Source organism: Syngnathus scovelli, chromosome 6, assembly GCF_024217435.2.
Source record: "Syngnathus scovelli strain Florida chromosome 6, RoL_Ssco_1.2, whole genome shotgun sequence".
NCBI lineage: Eukaryota > Metazoa > Chordata > Actinopteri > Syngnathiformes > Syngnathidae > Syngnathus > Syngnathus scovelli.
This window is the reverse complement of record NC_090852.1, coordinates 1,790,984-1,815,052: the sequence shown is the minus strand read 5'-3', so window position 1 is coordinate 1,815,052 and position 24,069 is coordinate 1,790,984. Positions and strand designations below refer to the sequence as shown.

Here is a 24,069-nt window from a genome sequence, read left to right as displayed (position 1 = left end):
TTCAAGTTTCCAGATGCAGAGAGGGTATACAAAACACATACAGATGACATTGCGCTGTACCTACTGCTCAGTATTCTTTTTACTCTTTACTGCTTTTTGCACTTCTGGTTGGATGTCAAAGTTCTTTTCGCCGTACTGTACTTGTTCTGTACATTGACAATAAATTTGAATCTAATCTAATCCAAACGGTGCAAGCCGATGGACCGTAGTTATGATTCGTCAAAACCTCACAAAACAGTCAAACGTGCGTGCAGTGTCCTGGGCACTCAGGCAGGGCAGATGCAGATGGTGTGCGTCGTCATCACGAGGCAGGCACAGCGAAGGTTGGCCACATCCAGGGCCCGGCAAGCACACAGGAGCGGACCTCTCACAGAGGTTGGTGCTGAGAGGCCAAGGCACGGGAGCCGGGACAGGAGGGATTAGCTGTCCAGAGCACTGGTCATGTAAATGCAAGACAGGTCCAAAAGCACACCATTTTATGACTCCTCACATATTTTTTTATAAGTACACCAGAAATGAGAAAGCATGAAGTGAAATGGCTGTGGCTGCACCTCAGGGATGTACCGGTGAGTTTTTATTTGCCTACCAATAAAATCTTGTTTATTTAAATGAATGTGAAAAATACCGTTTCTTAAATAAAGAACATAAATGGTTCTGCATGATCTTGTGATTTCCCAGGTGCAGATTTCCGGAGACAAAGAGCTCACACACTACACTTGGTGTGAATTGCAGTCCGTAAGGATGACACTCTGTATTTGTACCGCAGCCTGTGAACTCAGCAGTAACAAAGCATATTTATCAAACGCTTTAAGTCAGAAAAAGCGTACCTTCTTTCAAGCATACCTTCTTGTCAATATAAACAACAGTTGTGACCATGTTATGCCTCTTTAATTGTGTACAGATAGGGTTTAAACTATAGTGGTGTTATTTCTCGCCGTATTATAATTTATTACTACATTTAGTATTTGTCCCTAATGGTCCAGTGGTTAGGATGCGGAGCTTTCACCACCCGAGGCCTGCGTTCGATTCCCGGTCAGGGAACCAAATGCACATGTCAGTGTCTCCCGTGTGACGGTCCCAAGCCCAGATAAATGCAGAGTGTTGCATCAGGAAGGGCATCCGGCGTAAAAACTGCCAAACACTTCTCATGTGGATCATCTGGACAAAAACGGGTGTTTTGCTGTAGCGACACCTTCGGGGAAAAAGATTTAGTATTTGTTTTGACTTAGGTATACCCTCGGTATCAAAGCTAGTGCAGTCATTGTAATTAACCTGTATAAAACCTGCCTAGAGTAACAGTCCAAGCAGTTTATATAGCAGCCTAGCTCAAATCGCCAGGATGTCCATCTTACCATTCCAACCCTGGTTGTACCAAACCTACTAATTTCTGTGTGTTGGTGTGCTGTTAAACGCGAAGTGCACACGTAAAGTTTTTTTTTTTTTTTTTTAATATAAAAGTGTGTTCTCTCACTTTGTGTGTTCCTGTATCCATTCTTACATAAGAGTTGTAACATGTTTCCTACAAAATAGCCCTTTTCATTTTTGGAGATAATGAAGAACATGTTCATTAAATTGGTCAGTCAACTCCTGTATGTGGTAATCAATCCACCCCATGTCTATTTTTATCGTAATATTTGAGGACGTAATTGTACAGTATTATTTTACTCTTTAATACATTTCCCAAATGTATAAAACACATTATCCATCCATCCATTTTCTGAACCGCTTAGTCCCCACGGGGGTCGCGGGCGTGCTGGAGCCTATCCCAGCCGTCATCGGGCAGTAGGCGGGGGACACCCTGAACCGGTTGCCAGCCAATCGCAGGGCACACAGAGACAAACAACCATTCGCACTCACACTCACACCTAGGGACAATTTGGAGTGATCAATCGGCCTACCAAGCATGTTTTTGGGATGTGGCAGGAAACCGGAGTGCCCGGAGAAAACCCACGCGGGCTCGGGGAGAACATGCAAACTCCGCACAGGGAGGGCCGGAGGTGGAATCGAACCCGCACCCTCCTAACTGTGAGGCGGACGTGCTACCCAGTGCGCCACCGAGCCGCCTAAAACACATTATTTATTTATTTATTTAACCATCCTAGCTGCCTGTGAGAGATTATACTGTCATCTTGAAGATGAATCGTTGAAGTTTACTAAACTATTTGTTATAAACTAAAACTATTTGTTGGCTGAAATCGAAAACAGAACGTATGAGTAATAGTGCGTGCGTATGCGCGCGTATGCGCGCGTGTCTCTGGTCTAAAGCCTCTTGTGTGTTATTTTGCATAGATATCGCCCTTTCTTCCGGATTTTTTTTAAAAATGTCCTGGTTTACGCATATAGTATTGCAAGTTGACTTCACTTCCTTGTACAGTCAGATAGAGGAACTAACAGCTTCGTGAATTCTGTTGTCAACGCTCTACAGCCCAGGGGTTCATTTTACATTGTTGAAGGCATGATTAAATAATAAAAAGTAGTTAGTTATTGTGTGGCGTTAAAGTAAGGACCCGTTCAACGTGCAAGGTAAGAATACGTCTCGAAATGCCTGTTTTTGCGAGCGTCGGTATAAATGTGCAATCAGCAAGAGGAAGTGTTTTTTTTCACTGGCGAGACAATTTATTAAATTTAGAGCGAGGACTTTAAAGTGATTCACATGGAGGTCCGTTCGAAGAGCGGATGCGGTGGTATTTTTGCACTTGATTTAACTCGGCAATACTATAAGTGCAGGCACTACATGTCGAGAAAAGGACAATAATTAGGATTTAATTTTATTTCGAAGCGTTTTGGATTAGGGTTAGGCTTGACGTTGCGCAATCTCTCCCTGTGACGTCATTGGTCGAAGAAAGTAATGTATAATTAAGTTATCATTTGCATTTCCTGCGTTAGCGATGCTCGTTATGTAAGGCGGCTTTGTTTTGTCGACAATAAGCCTCGCCTTTGCAGAAATGTGAATACCATGCTATCAGACTAAATAGTATGAATAGGTGCGCACGCCGTTATTGTTAGAATATCTGTGCTCATATAATTTCATATTATTATATTATTATTATTATATATTATATTTCATGCCAAAGGCCACTTGACCATCCCTCTGGCTCCACCAGTGCCTTTGAACGCTAATGAAATTCCATTATAGTTTGCTCCGTAATTGGTATTTTCATACCATTTGGTAATTTGGTTTCATTGTCATTGGAATACATACAAGGCCCTACGTAAACCTGTTAATCTGTTTAGGACATTTGTAAACACCTTCTTTTACTGGGGGAAAATAATGAGCCCCATTTCCCCCTATTTTCTGACATGTCACGGACAAGCAGTAACTAAATCATAATTTTGTTTGTGCATTTTCTTCATTATATTTGAAGCAGCGTCATATTCTTGGCAAAACAAAGTCATAGAAATTTTCGTTTTCTGTTTTTTTAATTTTTTTAAATGAATTATAATTTAAAATTAGTTGAAAAAAATACGACAGATTAATCAATTATTGAAGCAAAATTTTAATATCTTACACCGCAGCCATGTGATCTGTTTTTTTTGGGACATTCAGGATGTCTGGTGGCACCATGCTTCCTCTCACAGTGTTGGTACTGTGTCAGATATGGTATATTGTTTTGGGCAGGGCCGGACTGCAGTGAGTTGAATTTTCAGCCCTGGTTTCATGGCCCAGACTAGCCCACTTTAGTTCCCAGTATTTTAAGAAGATATACAATCTGGACCAGTGTTCCCTCTAAACTGCGCAGCTGCGCAATTGCGCACTGGTTGCACAGTCTCTGCCCAAAAGAAACTCCATGCTGCGCACAAAATAAAATTCAGCCTAAACTGATTGATTAATATCTAATTTTAGACGTAATCTAATATAATTGATTACGTGGCGGTGGCGGGTCAGAGCTTGCTTTGACAAAGGAAGTGTAAGGCGCTCCTTCCTTCCGCTAGCCTATGGGAGGTCCTTGGGCAAGACTGAGTACCCATTTAGCCCCCCTTGTCAGGGTCACAATGAAGCCACGGGAAGTAGGTGGTGGATGAAGTTTGAAGGGAGCCAGAGAGTAGTATCTTTGTTACTGGTTTTGGACTTCGTCGTGCTGAGCAGAGGATACCCTTAGGTACAATGGTCAGGACAGCCGCCCAGTATGGGCACTGCTCGGACAGAAAGCAATTGCAACCTACTGTCTGTAAAATTGCAAAGAAAGCCATGGAAAGACATTCAATGCTTAAATCGAAGATTAAAGCTTCGGATGACAGAGAAGAATGGAGGGCCATGGCCGTCAATGCCTGTTCCAGATAGGTAAAATGAGCAAAAGCACAAACAGGGACCATTAGTGAACATAATGTGGGATAAGGCACTACACTTACTCGAACGGTCTCCGTACATATGTGTTGGAACTTTCAATACAATGAATGGTGTTTAAATTTCTATATAATAGATATATCATTTCTACTTCGCAGATGTTCGTTTTACGCGGGTGGTTCTGGAATGAATCTCCTGCGAAAAACAAGGGATCATTCTATATCAGGGGGGTCCAAACTTTTTGCAAGGAGGGCCAGATTTGATAAAGTGAAGGGGCCCGGGGCCATTAGTTTTTTTCGGACATTTTTTAACTATAAAAAAAATCATGCAAATACCCACTGTTATAATACAATTTTCATTGTCACAATTATATTTATTTTTCAAATGACAAAATAACCAAATATAAGCCACTCAGGCAGACGTGAACAACTCTAAAAACACAAATTCTGCCTTTCATTCATATCTGAAGAGTCAGATAACATTGAACAAATCGTATGAAATACCTTAAATTTACATGTGTTTAAAATTATTTTTGCCTCATGAACATTTTAAACAGGAGTTATAAGTAATGCAAAGTTGTGTGTTATTAAAACTTAAAACAAGTGAATTTTGCTCTTGTCATTTACAATATCTTTCAGAAAATAATAGTTTGTGTCACGTCTACAGGTTCATAACATCAACAGTATTAACATGGCCACTTCGTAGCTTGCTTTAGTAATATTTATTTTTGACTCACAGCCCCGCGTGAAGAATCGCTGTTGCGATGCCAGTTCAGCTTGGAGCTGTTTCACTATATCAGCACGGTCACTCCCTGTTAGCTTGTCGTATGTTTAGTCTGGTAGTGTCTCTTTAGGTTGAAATCCTTAAACAAGGCAACCGTCTCTTTACGAATTAGACAAACACAATTGCCTTGATTTTTAGTGAAGAAGTATTGTAATTCCCATCTCTCTTGTAAGCGACAACCCTCAATGTCAACTTTCCTCGTTTTTTTGCAGTCAGCATGGCAGAAATGAGCGGGATGGTGTTCGCTGCATAGATGCAGACTGATATTATTAAAGTGGTGCTGCCCCCTTTTAGTAAAAGGATGAATTATAGTTTCAAGTTTCATGATTTTTTTATTCAGTTTAACAGTGCAGGCGGGCCATAAATAATACATTATAAGACCGAAGCTGCGGGCCTTATGAAATCTGACCGGGGGCCGAATTTGACCCGCGGGCCGGAATTTGGACATGCCTGCTCTATATACACGCACGCATACACATACATAGTCGTATTTCAGTTAAATATATCATATACCAGACAAAAACAGTGATATTTGAGTAGTGAAATGAAGTTTGTAGGATTTATAGAAAGTGTGCAATCATTACCTAAAAGAAAGTAGGCAGGTTCATAAATTCGGGCACCCCAACAGAAAAATGACAACATTTAGTAGATCCTCCTTTTGCAGAAATAACAGCCTCTAAACACTTCCTATAGCCTCAACAAGAGTCTGGATTCTGGTTGAAGGTATTTTTTCTCAAATATCACTGTGTTTGTCTGCTATAAGATATATTTAACTGAAATTGTTGATCCGAATAACCAATGATTTATAAAGGAAAATGAACAGGGGTGCCCAAACGTTTGCATATGACTGTGTGCGTGCGTGCGTGTGTGTGTGTGTGTGTGTGTGTGTGTGTGTGTGTGTGTGTGTATCCAACCATCCATCCATTTTCTGTACCGCTTAGACCCCACGGGGGTCGCGAGTGTGCTGGAGCCTATCTCAGCCGTCATCGGGGGACACCCTGAACCGGCTGCCAGCCAATCGCAGGGCACACAGAGACAAACAACCATCCGCACTCGCACTCACACCTAGGGACAATTTGGAGTGCCTACCAAGCATGTTTTTGGGATGTGGGAGAAAACCGGAGTGCCCGCAGAAAACCCACGCGGGCCCGGGGAGAACATGCAAACTCTACACAGGGAGGGCCGGAGGTGGAATCGAACCCGCACCCTCCTAACTGTGAAGCAGACGTGCTACCCAGTGCACCTTATATATATATAGATTTGAGATTTTTTTGCTTCGGTTGTCAAACAAAATTCGGAGGTCGAACCTCGCGAGATGAGCCGAAAGGACCCGAGAAAACCCGACCGCGCGGCCCGGATGCCGACTGACTCCGTTCGTTATTGTATTTTCGTTCCTTTGAGGATTGTATTAACCCCTAATCATGCCTCCAAAGAAAGCAAGTGGGGGCAGTAAAGCCATCCTAAAACACAAAGACGCTCTGAAAGCAACGCGACAGTGAGCGCACGGCGCGCTGCGGTTGCGCAATCTAACCAAATTAAACTCCCTGCTCACTGAGGTCCACTGAAATTTTGGAAAGTTCATCAGTACTTTAAAAATATTTTCTAAATTTCAACGACGGCTCTGTCACAATAATGCGTCCAGCGCGGTGCCATTGCGCGGTCGGCGGCGCACTACGGTTGCGCGTTTGGCAGTGCGCTGCAGTTGCGCAATCGGACAAAAATGCGCAAATAGAAAAATGCTTAAAAACGGCCTTTTTTATAATTATAATTTATATAAGTACTTATAATTTATAAGTACACCTGTTTAACAAGTAAGCAATATGCTATGCGGTATATGCTTGAATATACTGTCAAATATAGTTTTAAGAGCAGAATCGCTGTGATCATTGGTCTTCATCAAATAAGTGTTTCCTGTTGCTCCAAGGGTCAAGAGATGGCGCATTGGGGGCAGCAGGGAGAGATGACAGAGTACAGGAAGAGCATGATCAAACGGGAAATGGAGATGGGCATGGTCATGACGGTCTTCAGGCAAAAAGCAGAGAGGCTCACTGTTCAAGTCATTATGGAAACACGTCAGGTGGCTTGGACACGCACCGCTGAGAAGACTGATGGTGTCTGTGAGTACTTTGTCATTTTAAGTTGTAGTAAATGCTGTATTTGTTCTTAATATTTACAAGTTTTTAGTCAAAATTTCACCATGTCATGTTATTATCATTATTATAAGGCAGTGTTTTTTTAAAATGAGGGCCCAGGGCTACTATGAACACATTTTATTACTGTTTTGCATACCTGCTCGTTGCCAGCGGTGCGTTTCCATATCTTGTCTAGTCAATGCTGTTGCATGACTGGCGGCACATGTGAAGCATTCTTAGTGGAGTTTGGAATTTTAACTCCAATCAGGGGCGCTGCAAAAAAACAAGTTTGGCGCTATGTTCAAACCGGAGTGATGTCATTTTGTTGACCAGGCCATTCCTTTCATCCACCACCTGCTATTAAAACACTTTGCTTGCCTATGGATGAAAATCGTTTTTTTTTCCACTCGATGACTTTATTATTTTCACTAAATGACTTTAATAAGCCGCCATATAAGAGAAAAAGTCCACTGTACGCCAGGCAAGCCGCTCAGCAAGCTCTAAGGCGACTGCCTGCCTTGCTTACTCGTTTGGCATGTCTGGTGTTGTCGACTCGACCTGATTTTAATGAATCTATATTATCCTGTGTTATAGAATAATCAAAGTCAAAGTCTGCTTTATTGTCAATTTCCTCACATGCCAAGACATACAAGGAGATCGAAATTACGTTTCCCACTATCCCACGGTGACAAGACATAGTACACAATATACGTACATACAAGTAAACAACACAAAAAGTAAAAACAAGAAGGCACAAACAATGAATAAATAAGAGCGACGAATAAATAATAAATAAACAAATAACATAATAAATAAGAGGACCAAAAATGGAGCAAGTGTGCATACAGCAGACAGTCAGAATATAGCGCAAAAGTACAGCACGTAGAATAGAATAGAATAGAATACCTTTATTGTGATTGTACAGCAGGTATACAACAAAATTGGAAGCGCTGCTCCATTGGTGTTTTGTAGGAGGTAATGGGGGTGTTTGTTCAAGGTCGCAAAGAAGTTTACCAGACATTTGCCAACAGTTTTAATAGTCCTCAACAGTTTGTCTTTTTTTTTTCTTTCCAAACAATTTGCATGTTTTAGGTAACCCTGCTGACATCACATGATGATACAGTACCTACTTAGTAGGTACCCTTGTGAAAATCACCTGGCGCAGGAGCACGCACGCATTGAGTGAGCGGACGCTGTTGCCGTGCGGCAGACTACCAGCTTGTTTTCAATAAAAACATAAAGAACACACTTTTGTGTTTCACAATTTTTATCTTTAGAAGCGAGGTTCCTTTTCTTTTATTTTCTTTTTTAAGTTTTTACTTCCGTTCTTTGTGAGGCGCTTTCAATGACCACTCACACAGTTGGAAAACTCATTAACCCCGGTATCGTATCATATTGTCTTTGAGCAAGACATTGAACTATATTTTGCTCTCAGTAGGGCCTGGTAGCAGCATCATTTAGAACTTCTGTGTTTTTTTGCAGGTATTTTCTCCAAGTGTTGCAAATTTTAATAGGTGACATCCCCGTACGAGCAAAGTTACAGGAGTACTCACTCTAACTCTAACAGCAGCCCTATCAAAATATGTCAACCCGTGAGAAAAAGCGTTTACTCATTTGGCCATGTAGGTCTATAGGAAATGGACTTGCTTATGTAATGTTTTTTGTCCATATCCTTCTGTCTTGCTGTTATTTTTAAGGTGCCCTATAGACTCTGCAAAGCCATTCAACATCTGATCAGCCATCAGGTGATTAGTTCTTGTTCATAATGAAATGTTTGGCCAACCAGCCAGTTGCCCAAGTGTCAAAATAATAGCAACGTTCAACCACAGAGAGAATGGCACTTGTTGGACAGAGGAGATGATCACTGTCTCAGAAGCAGTCCTGCAATGTGTTAGTAGCCAGTCGAGAAGAGTTGCAAGCTAGCTGGTGCAGCGTAGCATCCAGCTTCCCTTGAGCTTCTATTTCCCGCTGTAGTGGATGTGAGCCACGGAGCTCCGTGAGTCCATCCTAGTTGCGTTTTTACTACTGGTACTGTCGCTGCGTTTGGTTCACAGTTTTGGTCTTCTGTGTTCTGATTAGTTTTGCCTCGCAACCTGAGATGTAGAACTGCTAATTTTAAGACTTGGATTATATTATGTTTAATCAAAATAAGAGATTTGTGAACATCTGCTTTTACTTTGGAAAACAATGATCAACATTTCCCTTATTCTCATCCATCCATCCATCCATCCGTCCGTCCGTCCGTCCGTCCGTCCGTCCGTCCGTCCGTCCGTCCGTCCGTCCGTCCGTCCGTCCGTCCGTCTATCCATCCATCCGCCCACCCCGTCCGTCCGTCCGTCCGTCCATCCATCCATCCATCCATCCATCCATCCATCCATCCATCCATCCAGCCATCCGTCCATCCATCCATCCATCCAAACTAACCCTGACCTTAATCTATTACAAAAATAATGGTTTTCTGCAATTCCCGTATTTTTCGGACTATAAGTCGCAGTTTTTTTTCATAGTTTGGGTGGGGGGGTGACATATATGTGAATTTTTTCACAAATTTTCAAAATAAAAAAAAAAATAATAAAAGTGAAACCGCGATAAACGAACCGCAATGTAGCAAGGGATTACTGTAATTTGAATTTCAAGTGACAGCGGCGTGGCACAGCGGTTGTTTACATAAAGGACAAAGATTCGATCACGGGATGACGAAGATGACGAAGCGCCCCACGTACTACCGGCATCATTAGAAGCTTTGTTTGTAAGTGACATTGAGGACAAAGAGTTTGAAGGATTTAATGATTTGGAGTGACACAGAAGACGTAAAACTATTATGGCTTTTACACACGCCCGGTCCTACTCTACGGAGATCTCTTTCACCTCCGTGGATGGAAGTCGGGGACCGGCGCTCGGCTGGGTGGCTGTCCGGGGGCGATGGATGGGGCTCGGACATGGCTTCTATGCACGCCTGGTCCTATTCTATGGAGCTCTCTTCCACCTCCGTGGCTGTAAGTGCCACCTCCGGGGATGGATGTCCACGCCGCCACAGGCCTGGAATTCGACGCCAGTGCTTGGGGCCGTGTGGCGGTGAACTATTTGTTATAGTTATTTGATATATTTTATTTCGTGTAGGAACTTGTATATGTTTTTATCGTTACAGTTCAGTAGCTGTTGGCTCGTTGAACTCTTGTTTTGTTAAATAAAGAGCCGTTAACCAAACCCACGTCTTTCCTTGTACTTTGTTAACGCTACAATATACACTGCTCAAAAAAATTAAAGGAACAGTTTTTTATCAGGGTATGCCATGAATTAAATTAGACTTTTCTGATAAGGTTTTGGTCAGGTACGTGGCAGAGGGGGTTGTTAATCAGTTTCAGCTGCATTGGTGTTGATGGAATTAATAGCAGGTGCACGAGAGGGGCAACAACGAGATGGTCCCCAAAACAGGACTGATTTTGCAGGTGGAGGCCATTTCAAGTTCCTCCCTCTTGATCTTTTTTAACTGTTTTTCCACAGGTGTTGGCTTTAGCTAGAGTCATTATCATGACTGGGAGCATGAGGCGATTTCTTAACCCTCCTGAAGTTGCACAGATTGTCCAACCCCTACAGGATGGCACATCCACGCGTGCTGTTGCAAGAAGATTTGATGTGTCTCCCAGTACAATCTCCAGAGCATGGAGGAGATTCCAGGAGACAGGCAGTTACTCTAGGAGAGCTGGACAGGGCAGTAGACGGTCCTCATCCGATATCTGCTGCTTTGTGCAAGGAGGAACAGGTTGAGCACTGCCCGAGCCCTACAGAATGACCTCCAGCAGGCTACTGGTGTGAATGTCTCTGCCCAAACAGTCAGAAACAGACTTCACGAGGGTGGCTTCATTGCACGTCGTCCTGTAGTGTTTCCTGTGCTCATTGCTCAGCACCGTGGAGCTCGATTGGCATTTGCCATAGAACACCACTGGCACCCTTTGCTTTTCACAGATGAGAGCAGGTTTACCCTGAGCACCTGTGATAGACGTGAAAGGGTCTGGAGAAGCCAACGAGTGTCAGGCCGGGAACAAGGCGGAGGACTCGGATGCAGAGTCGTTTCTTTCTCTGATTTATTCCCGCACACACACTGATCAAAAGTACAACTCAAAACGCCTCTTGCGAGGGAAACGTTCAAACAAAAAGCGTCGCACTGGGGCGAGACAAAAAGGCTATGGGGATCAAGGCACTAACAAAAAGCGTCGCTCTGTGGTGAGACAAAAAGGCTATGGGGATCAAGGCACTAACAAAAAGCGTCGCTCTGTGGCGAGACAAAAAGGAGGAATCTTACTGAGAGCTCGGATGTCAAAGAATCGCTGGTGGTCGGGACGACACACTGGCACAAGACAAGGGGAAGACGCGGACTAAATACACACAAAAGGGCTGGGAGGCAGGTGCTGATGTTATCGCCAATCACGCCGGTGCCACAATCGGGATCGGGGAGGACAAGACAACCAAACACCGAGGAAGGAAACACGAACTGAAACGGAAGGGATGACAAAATAAAACAGGAAGTAAAGTTACGACACCGACGAGACAGGAAACCGGAAAAATAAACGCGACCGCATGACATAACCCCCCCCCCCCCCCCATTGCCGCTCCTCCGGCCCATAACCCTCCCAGTCCACCAGGTACTGCCAGCCCCGGCCCCTTCTGCGCACGTCCAACAGTTCTTTCACCGTGTAGGCCGTCCCACCTCCCACAGTCCGCGGAGGCGGGGGCGGCGCAGGATCTGGCACCAACGGACTGTCCACAACCGGCTTGACCTTCCCGACGTGAAAGGTGGGGTGGACTGCAAGGGACCTGGGCAAGCGGAGACGCACCGCGGCCGGGTGCACGACCTTGGCGATGGGGAACGGACCCACGAAGCGAGGCGCTAGTTTCCTGGAGTCCCCCCGGTGGGGGAGATCCTTGGCGGACAGCCAAACACGTTGACCACGCTGGTACACGGGCGCCGGACGTCTCCTCCGGTCAGCCATCCGCTTGACCCGGTCCCCCTGGCGGACCAGCGTGGCCTGCGCCGCCGACCAGACGCGACGACAGCGGCGCACCAAGGCGTGGGCCGAGGTCACCGTCACCTCCGGCTCACTGTCAGGGAAGACTGGGGGCTGGTAGCCATACACGCACTTGAATGGGGACATACCTGTAGCCGTGGTGGGCAGGGAGTTGTGGGCATACTCCACCCAGGTGAGGTTCTTGCTCCACGAGGAGGGGTTCTGGGAGACCAGGCAGCGGAGACCTGTCTCCAACTGCTGGTTGATGCGTTCCGTCTGCCCGTTTGCCTCCGGATGATAGCCCGACGTGAGACTCACGGTTGCCCCTATGAGCCTGCAAAACTCCCTCCAAAACCTGGATATGAATTGGGGCCCCCTATCAGAAACAATGTCCTTTGGGAACCCATGAATCCGGAATATGTGGTCCATCATCACTGTGGCCGTTCGTTTAGCGGACGGGAGCTTGGGCAAGGCGATAAAGTGAGCCATCTTTGAGAATCTGTCTACCACCGTGAGTATGGTTGTTCGCCCATTTGAGGCCGGAAGCCCGGTGACGAAGTCCATGGATATCTCTGCCCACGGACGCGAAGGAATGGGTAGGGGATGCAGCAACCCCATACGGGCGCCGTGGGAGTTCTTATTCCGGGCGCAGACGGGACAGGCTGTGACGTATTCTCTGACGTCTGCCCTCATGGAGGGCCACCAGAATCGCTGCTGGACGACAAACAGGGTTCTGCGCATGCCCGGATGACAGGAGAGTCTGGAGGTGTGAGCCCAATGGACGACTTGGGATCGTAATTGATCGGGGACAAATAGTCTGTTCTCAGGGCAACCACTAGGGGGTGGCTCGTTACCATTGGCCCGCTGTACCAGGCCTTCGATAGGCCAGGTCACTGCTCTTACCAGGCAATGAGGAGGCAGAATGGATTCAGGCTTCTTAACTTCTGGATCTGGGTTGTAGACACGGGAGAGGGCGTCAGGCTTGGTGTTTTTGGTTCCCGGTCTGTAAGACAGAGTAAAGTTAAATCGATTGAAAAAAAGTGACCAGCGGGCTTGGCGAGAATTCAATCTCTTAGCTGACTTAATGTATTCTAAATTCTTATGGTCTTTCCAGACCAAAAAGGGCTGCTGTGCTCCCTCCAACCAATGTCTCCATTCTTCCAATGCCAGTTTCACTGCCAACAGTTCGCGATCTCCCACGTCGTAATTCTGTTCGGCTGGCGTCAGCCGTCGAGACAGGAACGCGCACGGATGGAGCTTGTTGTCGCTCTTGGCTCTCTGTGATAGAATGGCCCCTACTCCTCGATTGGAGGCGTCCACCTCCACCACAAACTGTCGTGACGGGTCGGGAAGCGTGAGGATGGGAGCGGTGCTGAAGCGGTTCTTCAGCTCCTGGAAGGCCGCCTCCGCCGACCAGCGGAAGGGAACCTTAGGGGACGTTAGCGCATGCAAGGGAGCCGCCGTGGCACTGAAGCCCTTGATGAACCGCCTATAAAAATTGGCAAAGCCCAGGAATTGCTGCACCTTTCTGCGGGAGTCAGGGGTAGGCCATTCCGTTACCGCGCTAACTTTCGCCGGGTCCATCTCTACTTTGCCCGGGGCTACGATGAAACCGAGAAAAGATACGGTGTTCGTGTGGAATTCACTTTTCTCGGCCTTAACGTACAGTTGGTGTGCAAGGAGTCGTCGCATCACCGTCTCAACGTGAAACCTATGGGTCTTCAGATCCGGGGAATAAATAAAAATATCACCCAAATATACATACACAAATCGGTCCAAACAGTCTCTCAGAACATCATTTATCATGGCCTGAAACACCGCGGGAGCATTGGTGAGGCCAAATGGCATTACTAAGTATTCAAAGTGTCCTCGATGTGTGTTAAACCCCGTCTTCCATTCGTCCCCTTCCCGGATGCGCACTAGATGGTATGCGTTGCGCAGATCTAACTTTGTGAACACCCGGGCTTGCTGTAATTGGTCGAACACGGTCGACATCAGTGGGAGCGGATACCGGTTTTTGATTGTGATCTGATTGAGGGGGCTATAGTCAATACAGGGACGTAGGGTGCCGTCCTTTTTGCCCACGAAAAAGAACCCCGCACCCGCAGGTGACGATGATGGTCGAATCAATCCTGCTTGCAGGGAGGAGTCTATATAATCGTTCAAGGCCTGCTTTTCAGGTCCCGAAAGAGAATAAAGCCTCCCCTTGGGTATGGTTGAACCCGGCAGGAGTTCAATGACGCAATCATACGGACGGTGGGGGGGGGTAGAGAGGTAGCCTTGGCCTTGCTGAATACCTCGGCCCATTGGTGGTAACACGCAGGAACCCCGGTTAAGTCTGGAGTTTGCGCGTCTAGAGCAGGAGGCACAGCGCGCGGGTTAGACTTGATACAGGAATCATGACAGTTGGGCCCCCATCCCGTTAGAGAATGGTAGTCTGACTGCCATTAGGTATCGGGATGAAATGGTCAGACCCTACGCTGGTGCAATAGGTCCTGGGTTCCGCCTATTGTGGCAAGAGTATGCAGACAATATCTGGATGGTGAAGGGATTGACACAATTGATTGGCCCTCACGATCACCTGATCTAAACCCGATAGAACACCTCTGGGACATAATGTTTCGGTCCATCAGACGCCGCCAGGTTGCTCCTCAGACTTTACAGGAGCTTGCTGATGCCCTTAGACAGATCTGGGAGGACATCTCACAAGACACCATCCGTCATTTCATTAGGAGCATGCTGCGATGTTGTCAAGCATGCATACAAGCTCGTGGGGGCCACACAAGATATTGAAAATAATTTTGAGTTGCAGAAATTGAATTTAGGCAAAAAGGACGAGCTTGCCATATCATTTTTTCACTTTGATTTTTGGGGTGTCTGTATACTGAGCCCTGAGACATTAAACTGTGTTAAAAGTGTTCTTTTAATTTTTTTGAGCGGTGTAGTTATATACTAGATCTGTGGAATAACGACGAGGCTGACGTCAGGGCGCATGCGTGGCATTGTTGACAAAGGACAAGGAATTTGATCGATGAAGTTAATGATTTGTAGTGACACAGATGGGTTAATAATATTATTGCTTATATAATAGTTATTTGATATATAATTTATATATCGTTATATGGGCCTGTGTAATATTTTGAAGTGCAAGCGCCGTCAGCGGCGTTTACCCGGCCGGCATTGTTAACATAAAGGACGATCGATGGATTTAATGAATTGGAGTGACACAGATGGTTTAATAAACGTGTAATTTATGTAATAGTCATTTGAATAACTCTGAATGTTACGTTAGGTCCGTTCTCAGCTCTTCGTTTGTGTTTATGTCACCTAAGCATACCTATCATTTAGCCTGTTGTTGCTCGTTCATGTCTGTTCTTGGTGTTGGATTTTGTCGAATAAATTTCCCCCAAAATGCGATTTATACTCAGGAGCGACTTATATATGTTTTTTTTCACGTTATTGTGCATTTTATGGCTAATGCGACCTATATTCCGGAGCGACTTTTAGTCCAAAAAATACGGTTTTAAAGGGCATATTTTCTCACTTGCGCTGAAGTCAATTTTGTGCACCTTTCTTGCACACTATTTAGGTGCCAGGATTCTCCCGTCCCGACTCTTAACACACCCAGCATATGTAATCTGAGAACATGTCTAAGGGTGGTGTACTCTTTTATCTAAAACTATCATTAAACCTCCCTCTGCAACTGGCTACTGGACTTCCTCTGTCAGAGGCCTCAGGTGGTGCGTGTTGGCGACAAAATCTCCGCCAGCATCACGCTGAGCACGGGGGCGCCCCAGGGCTGCGTGCTCAGTCCATTGCTCTTCACCCTGCTGACGCATGACTGCACTGCGACCTACAGCGACAACCGCATAGTGAAGTTTGCTGACGACACGACTCTGGTGGGTCTCATCACGAAGGGCGACGAGACTCGGTACAGGTCGGAAGTTGACCTTCTGACCACGTGGTGCAGGGACAACAACCTCCTGCTGAACGTCAAGAAGACCAAGGAAATCATTGTTGACTTCCGGAAGGGTCACACAACACACCTGCCGCTGATCATCGACGGTGCTGTGGTGGAGAGGGTGAGCTGCACCAAGTTCCTGGGGGTGCACATCAGTGAGGACCTCTCCTGGTCCGCAAACACCTCGTCACTGGCAAAGAAAGCTCAGCGCCGCCTGTACTTCCTGCGGAAGCTCAGGCGTGCATGTGCTCCTCAGGCAGTCCTGTCTACATTCTACCGTGGGACCATTGAGAGCGTCCTCACCAGTTGCATCGCTGTGTGGGGTGGTAACTGCACTGAACAGAACTTGAAGGCCCTGCAGCGCATAGTGAACACGGCTGGTAAGATTATTGGTGCTTCGCTCCCCTCCCTGAAGGACATTTACACCTCCCATCTCGCCCGCAAGGCAACCTCGATTGCCAGAGATGTGAGTCACCCGGCTCACTCTTTGTTTGACCTTCTGCCCTCTGGGAAGAGGTACAGGAGCCTGCGCTCCCGCACCACCAGACTCGCCAACAGCTTCTTTCTCCAGGCTGTTAGGGCCCTGAACTCGCTACCCCCTTCTGCGTAGCGTGCGGCACTGTTGCGCTATTTTCGGGAATGTCTGCTGTACGCGCACTTGCTCCTTTTTTCTCTGCTCCTCTTATTTATTTATTTATTGTTGTGTTATTTATTCATTATTTATTCAGCACGCTTTTGTTATACTTGTTTACTTGCTTGTCTGTTGTGAGCCATGTCTTGTCACCGTGGGATAGGGGGGAACGAAATTTCGGTTTCTTTGTGTGTCTTCGGCATGTGGAGAAATTGACAATAAAGCTGACTTTGACTTTGACTTTGATTAAAGCCTTCCACTTTCGCTGCATTTTTCCTCTAAAAAAAAAATCATGGAATTGGTCCGCTGGTCCCTCATTGAAATCAACCAATTGTTTTTGTGGCCGGGTGATATATTTATCATTTATATATTAAATAACTGCATCAACTGTTTATGCCGTGGCCCAACCCTGAGTACTACAGCTATTCTAACTGACAGACTGATCTGGCTGACGTGATAGACTGATGGTCGCACTGACTAGTGAAAAAAAAAACTTGCTTTTAGCCTTTTACACTCGGAAAAAGTAATTAGAATGTGTTATTTTATGTTTTTTTATCTTTGTAATTGACAGCATCACAAAGGGGGCACAACTTAAGCAGTGGTTGAGAAAGCTGAGTCATTAAATGTGGCTACTCATGTTACACAATTGCAATGAGAGATTCTTATAAGTTTGTTGGAAGTGTGTCCTTCTGTGTTTCAGTGGATCTATTTGAGATCCGAGAGGTTCGCCCTGGAAGAAATTCTAAAGACTTTGAACGGTTCAAAGATGGCAAAGATAAACATGACGACAGCACTTGTTTTACCATCTTCTATGGCTCACAGTTTGTTCTCAACACATTAAGTCTAGGAGGTGAGTATGATTTTTATATTTGAATAATAAATGTTATAGCCTTGTGCATATACAGTAAATGATAGCATACTTGAAACTCGGCACCTGCAAATTCATCTATTCACCCCCCAACATTTGTGTGTATAATACATAATTACTATCCACTTTTGTTTCAACAGCCTCGAAACATACTTTGTAGTGGACGGTTTGCTACTCACTGTCTGATGTTACAAACACTAATAGGCTCCAAATGCTGCCTCTTTACCACATAGCTTCTCTTTTTTCTCCACCATGTTGCTAGTGTTAAGATTGACAAACCCATCAAACTCATCAGCATAAAAAAAAATATACGAATGGAAAAAAGGGCAAGTTTATAGGTTATTGAAAAACTTACTTGTACTGTCTCAAGTTTTAGGGGCAAAATGTTGCTATTTATGTGCAGTTTACCCTGATTATTATTTTAGCGGTATGAGCACCCATAAAACAACACCGGTGTTCACCATTGTGAACACAAAACGGACTAGTGCTTCTAAAGTCGCCCTTACGTTTTAGAGGTTCGTTTTGCCAGGCGCTTTAGGCCTTAAACGGTTAAGTAGAACCTCACATTGCATTGTTGTGGCTCACGATAGAATTAGGGTCAGTTATTGCACACGTTAGTTCATAACTGAAAAAAAAAAAAAAAAACGCAAATTGGTTTGTTAGTGTTTGGGTTCTGCACAGGTGCTGGTATCGGCTAGAGCAGGGGTCGGCAACCCGCGGCTCCAGAGCCGCATGCGGCTCTCTAGCGGCTAGAGTTTTTGCAAAAATGCGTGAAAATGGACAAATATGTTTTTTTTGTTGTTGTTGTTGGTTTTTTAAATATGTTTTTTAGATGGTAATCACAACACAACCATACTTGTGCTGTAAACATAGTATGTAGTTGTAATTACTATATTAAAAATACTGAATTTAAAAATGACGCCAAATAGCAAAATTGTGTCATAGCCTGCGACACAGCACAGGTGAGTTGTAAACAAACAGGTGTGTGAGTGATGGGCCATGGATTCAAAAGGCAAAAAGAGAAAGATTGCTGATGAGAACAGATGGTTTAAGAAAGAATGGACTGAACTATTTGTTTTCATTGCCAATGCTGAAGCATTGCCTGCACGTTTGATTTGCAATGAGAAGTTGTCAAACAAGAGGAATTTGGAGCGACATTTTCAGCTAAAGCATGCTAAATTTGCTGCCGATCACCCAGTTGCAACTGAGTCTCAATTGTTCGAACAACCAACAATAATTCCACTCACCAATCTCAGTAGAGCAAAAATTATTCAGTCTTGAAGTTGTCTCGATTGCAAAACTCTCAAATAGTAAAAAAGGATAAGAGGCAAGAGGTCTAAAATGCTGTTTGGTGGAAAAGTCGAGTGATCAGTTCTCCTTGTTCCAAAAATCCGAATTCTGTTTAAAAGAACAGGCTTGTCACGTCTCGTCCCCAACTGCTCCATTATGTGTCTGTTGTCTTGGTTTCTGTCTGTGTGCTCGCCCCTCCCCTCCTGTGTGCCCATGATCAGTGTGATTGTTCCCACCTGCCTCTCGTTACCTGTCGTGTATAAAAGTCCTGTCTGCCCCTCTCTCCCGGTCGGATCATTGGTTTTGGTATTGGTTTTGGTTTTGGTTTTGGTTGCTGTCGTGTCGTCTTCATGTCCTTTTGGTTCCTGTCGGTTTCAAGTATGTTTTGGTTGGGAAGTCATGTTGTTTTGTTAAGTCATGTCAGTTTACCGAGTCTGTATTTTGAGTTCCGCCAATAAACCCTGGTCCAAGCTGCACTTGGTCGTCCTGCTCCATGCGCCACAACCGACCGTGACAGAATGATCCGACCATCACAACGACCAGCGCTTGGACCCCCCTCCACCACCAGCTTCCGCTGCGACGCCCGATCGTCGTCCGAGCAGGTTCCATCGCCGTGGGCTCCACAGCTGCCGTCGAACTTGCTCCCGCGACTCCGAACTCGCGGCCGCCATCGGAGTGCTTCTGGCGCCAGCGGCTTTGCGGCCGCGATCGGACTCTGGTGCCGTGACGCCGGACCCACGGCCGCCGTTGGAGTGCCTCCCGGCGTCATCAGACTCACGGCCGCCATCGGGCTCCACCCCAGCGTCGCAGGACCCGCGAACGTCGTCAGACATCCAAGCCAGCTGCGTCGGACCCGCGATCGTCCCTGGCTCCACTCCCACTGCTGCGGCGCGTGATGGCTCTTGCCGCCGCGCAGAGCCCCGCCTTCCGAATGTCGCCGATCACTGTACGGACTTTGTGAGTGGCCGCCGATCGCGGTACAGACTTCCCAAGTCGCCGCCCCAGTGCGGTTGTGTTTCCCCGAGTTTCCGCGGAGTGCGTTTCTGTTTCCCCAAGTCGCCGCCCGTGTGCGGTTGTGTTCCCCAAGTCGCTGCCCGAGCGCGGTTCTGTTCCCCTAGGTCACCGCCAGAGTGCGGCTCTGACCCCTAGGTCACCGCCCGAGTGCGGCTCTGTCCCCTAGGTCACCGCCCGAGTGCGGCTCTGTCCCCTAGGTCACCGCCCGAGTGCGGCTCTGTCCCCTAGGTCACCGCCCGAGTGCGGCTCTGTCCCCTAGGTCACCGCCCGAGTGCGGCTCTGTCCCCTAGGTCACCGCCCGAGTGCGGCTCTGTCCCCTAGGTCACCGCCCGAGTGCGGCTCTGTCCCCTAGGTCACCGCCCGAGTGCGGCTCTGTCCCCGAAGTCACCGCCCGAGTGCGGTGCGGTTCGGTTCCCCAAGTCGCCGCCAGAGTCCGGTGCGGTTCGGTTCCCCAAGTCGCCGCCCGAGTGCGGTGCGGTTCGGTTCCCCAAGTCGCCGCCCGAGTGCGGTGCGGTTCGGTTCCCCAAGTCGCCGCCCGAGTGCGGTCCGGTTCGGTTCCCCAAGTCGCCGCCCGAGTGCGGTTCGGTTCCCCAAGTCGCCGCCCGAGTGCGGTGCGGTTCGGTTCCCCAAGTCGCCGCCCGAGTGCGGTGCGGTTCGGTTCCCCTAGTTTTTTTTTTTTTTGGGACGTCGGGAGACGTCCCTTGTGGGGGGGGTTCTGTCACGTCTCGTCCCCAACTGCTCCATTATGTGTCTGTTGTCTTGGTTTCTGTCTGTGTGCTCGCCCCTCCCCTCCTGTGTGCCCATGATCAGTGTGATTGTTCCCACCTGCCTCTCGTTACCTGTCGTGTATAAAAGTCCTGTCTGCCCCTCTCTCCCGGTCGGATCATTGGTTTTGGTATTGGTTTTGGTTTTGGTTTTGATTGCTGTCGTGTCGTCTTCATGTCCTTTTGGTTCCTGTCGGTTTCAAGTATGTTTTGGTTGGGAAGTCATGTTGTTTTGTTAAGTCATGTCAGTTTACCGAGTCTGTATTTTGAGTTCCGCCAATAAACCCTGGTCCAAGCTGCACTTGGTCGTCCTGCTCCATGCGCCACAACCGACCGTGACAAGGCTGGCCTAAAGAAGGGAGATGACGACACCCTAAAAATGACTCCTCTCTCCTTCACCGAGGTCTGCATCTCCTAGCCTGTCTTTAAGCTTAAATTTTGACAAGTCCAATTCAAAGACTCTAGAAATTCATCTTAACGGACCTTGGGTTAATCTCAGAAAGAATGAAATCTATCTTTGTCTAATCGGCGTTCTTGACCCACAGGCAGTAGCCTGCAGGGACAAACCCCTGACGGGGAGAGCCCACCAGGCGAGAGAGAGCTCCACTCTTTGTCAGAACGAACCATTTATACCAGTGCAGCTTGTGGGTCCTATGCCAGCTTGGTCACATACCAGTTTTTTTCCATGACGTCATATATTGTCCTCAGATGACCCAAATGCTTCTAGAATAGAGTGCACCTGCATCTCGGCCGATCTCAACCAGATTCGACCAGATGAGGTGACCATGTTCTCAGGGATGCAACCATTTTCTCTGGGATGCTTCATCCTGTTTCCGACTTCCAAATTTTCCGATGCTCAATTTAGCATGCAATGTCCGTCAACTTGTGTCAATGTGACATTTGCAATCGGTCCTTTCTCTTACTTGTGTTCCATCAAACAGCATTTTGTTTGGGCCTTAACTGGATGAACGTGACATCGGGTCACGCTCATGTGTGGGATCTCAGTCTTCCATCACTTAGTATCACCATTAACTCTTGCCGCCTCCTTGTCTTCGCTCACATTTATACAGTCATGTGTAAATGGAACATCAATATTACATACATGTTGGATATTAATTAAATATCGTGACAATAATAACACATACTTTAACAATAGTCAACTTAACACATAATCATAACTATGATCGTGGGTTCTCCTAGTTAGCAGATTACAATACTCAAGCAGTTTCAAAACATATTTGGACAAGCTGGTGACCTCTAGGTCAAGCTCAAGTGTGGGATCGCAGTCTTCCACCAACAGTATCTCTCAAGCCCTTGCCCTTACTTAATATCTTAATACATTCATGTGTAAATGAAACATCAGTGCTATGATGCTGCTCAAGTTGCTACTAACTATATAATATGGCAAAGCAGAATAAAATAAAGTATATTGCAGCTTACTCTAACTGTGATTAACATGTCTCATTCTCATCACCTAACGTTGAGCATGGGCTTCTCTAGTTAGCAAATTAAAATACTCCAACAGTTTCAAAGTTTATTATAGCAAAACAAAATAATATAAAATATTATTCAATATTTAATATAATATTTTATAATATAACATAATCCAAAATTGTGTGTTGCTGTGTTTCAGAACAAGTCTTCATCTAGTCGATTACTTTTTAAACTATTAATTTACTATGTTAGGTCAATCTGACTTTGGCACCATCTTCTGGTGAAATTTGGAAGGGGAATGGAAGTTGACTGTTTCAACCAACATACCCCCCTTTACCAGTTCAACAATAGTTAATTTTGAATTAGGTCATTCTCATCACCTAACGTTGAGCATGGGCTTCTCTAGTTAGCAAATTAAAATACTCCAACAGTTTCAAAGTTTATTATAGCAAAACAAAATAATATAAAATATTATTCAATAAAAATTGTGTGTTGCTGTGTTTCAGAACAAGTCTTCATCTAGTCGATTACTTTTTAAACTATTAATTTACTATGTTAGGTCAATCTGACTTTGGCACCATCTTCTGGTGAAATTTGGAAGGGGAATGGAAGTTGACTGTTTCAACCAACATACCCCCCTTTACCAGTTCAACAATAGTTAATTTTGAAAAACTAACTTTTAAGTAACCATTACTCAGGCCCCCTTCTTCAGGTCTTCCATGTCAAGCTTTGTCACCATCTTCTGGTGAAATTTGGAATTTCATCCGAGCCAATTCGTCTGGACCAAATCCAATACACGCACCATCTTGTACCATCCTATCCTCCATGTAACTTGACAGGGTCTTAAGTAGGAATTTAGTGTTTACCATGAAGATGAAGGAAGTGCTAAGGGGGGCATACTGGTCGGGAAGGGCTAGTCACAACCTGTTTTGTGCAGAATGTCTTTTCTCAGCGTGGTCACATTCTGGGTGTGAGCAGGCTCTGTTTGGTGTGCGGATTGATGTTTATTTGTCTTTGGACTAGTTTGGTCTAGAATTGTGCAAAGTATGTTTGGGACTCGTATAGTCCCTGTATGCATTTCACCAAAAGATAGATTCATGATTTGTTTTGCTGTGCTTTGTCTGATGGGTGGAATCCAAGCCTGGAGGCTTCCCATCAGTCATTTGAGTTTGGAATAACAACGTTAACAATGAAGGTTTTTATGTCAACTAACGGAAGCAATAGCAAGGAACTTGCTTCTCGCAAAGTACTTTATGCGTTTGGGGAGTCCACTGGGGTAAGCTTAAGTAATTGTGCACTTTCTGGGGTGTTTGCTCATGCACATGGTGTCAAGACCTTTGAATTGACTGATGTTGCGGCAGTTGTATTTAGGATGAGAAATGTCATTAGCATGATCAAATACAATAGCCACAAATTTGTTAGCAGTTAGGCACCAGGGTGTCTGAGAACGCTGTTTGAAACAGGTCCGCTTGGGTCCTGCGTCAGTTGGTAAAGCGTTTGCTTCCATATGTGCCTGTTGTTTGGGATTCTCCAACTCCAAGTCATACTGTGGATTATTCACCTGCTGATAACGGTTAACAGAGTTGGACAAGGTTTGCCTGTTAATTGTAACCAAGGAAGTGAAGTCATGGAGGATGGGCCCGATTGGCTAGTTCAGTCTTTTTGTCATGAAGTACAGGCGGCGCTGAGCTTTTTTTGCCAGTAATCCAGTGTTGGTGGTCCAGGAGAGGTCCTCACTGATGTGCACCCCCAGGAATCTGGTGCTGCTCACTCTCTCCACCACAGCAGTGGCAGGTGTTGGGTGCGACCATTCCTGAAGTCAACAACAATCTCCTTGGTCTTGTTGACGTTCAACAGTAGGTTGTTGTCCCTGCTCACGTGGCCAGAAGGTCGACCTCCGA

General features: G+C 45.9%; 1 protein-coding gene across 4 annotated transcripts in view; it reads left to right on the top strand.

Annotated features, from left to right (window-relative positions):
• Positions 1-2,139: 2,139 nt before the first annotated feature.
• The window catches only part of plcg2 (phospholipase C, gamma 2), a 134,355-nt gene continuing 112,425 nt past the window's right edge, over positions 2,140-24,069 (top strand). For 2 of the 4 annotated variants that reach the window (XM_068650935.1, XM_049722936.2), the window contains exons 1-3: positions 2,147-2,523; positions 6,993-7,185; positions 17,499-17,648. In XM_068650935.1, coding sequence (XP_068507036.1) covers positions 7,002-7,185; positions 17,499-17,648 — 334 coding nt within the window. In that variant the 5' untranslated portion in view covers positions 2,147-2,523; positions 6,993-7,001. Of the gene's footprint in view, positions 2,524-6,992; positions 7,186-17,498; positions 17,649-24,069 lie in introns of all 4 variants that reach the window. The other 2 variants (XM_049722930.2, XM_049722934.2) reach the window with 2 other exon arrangements.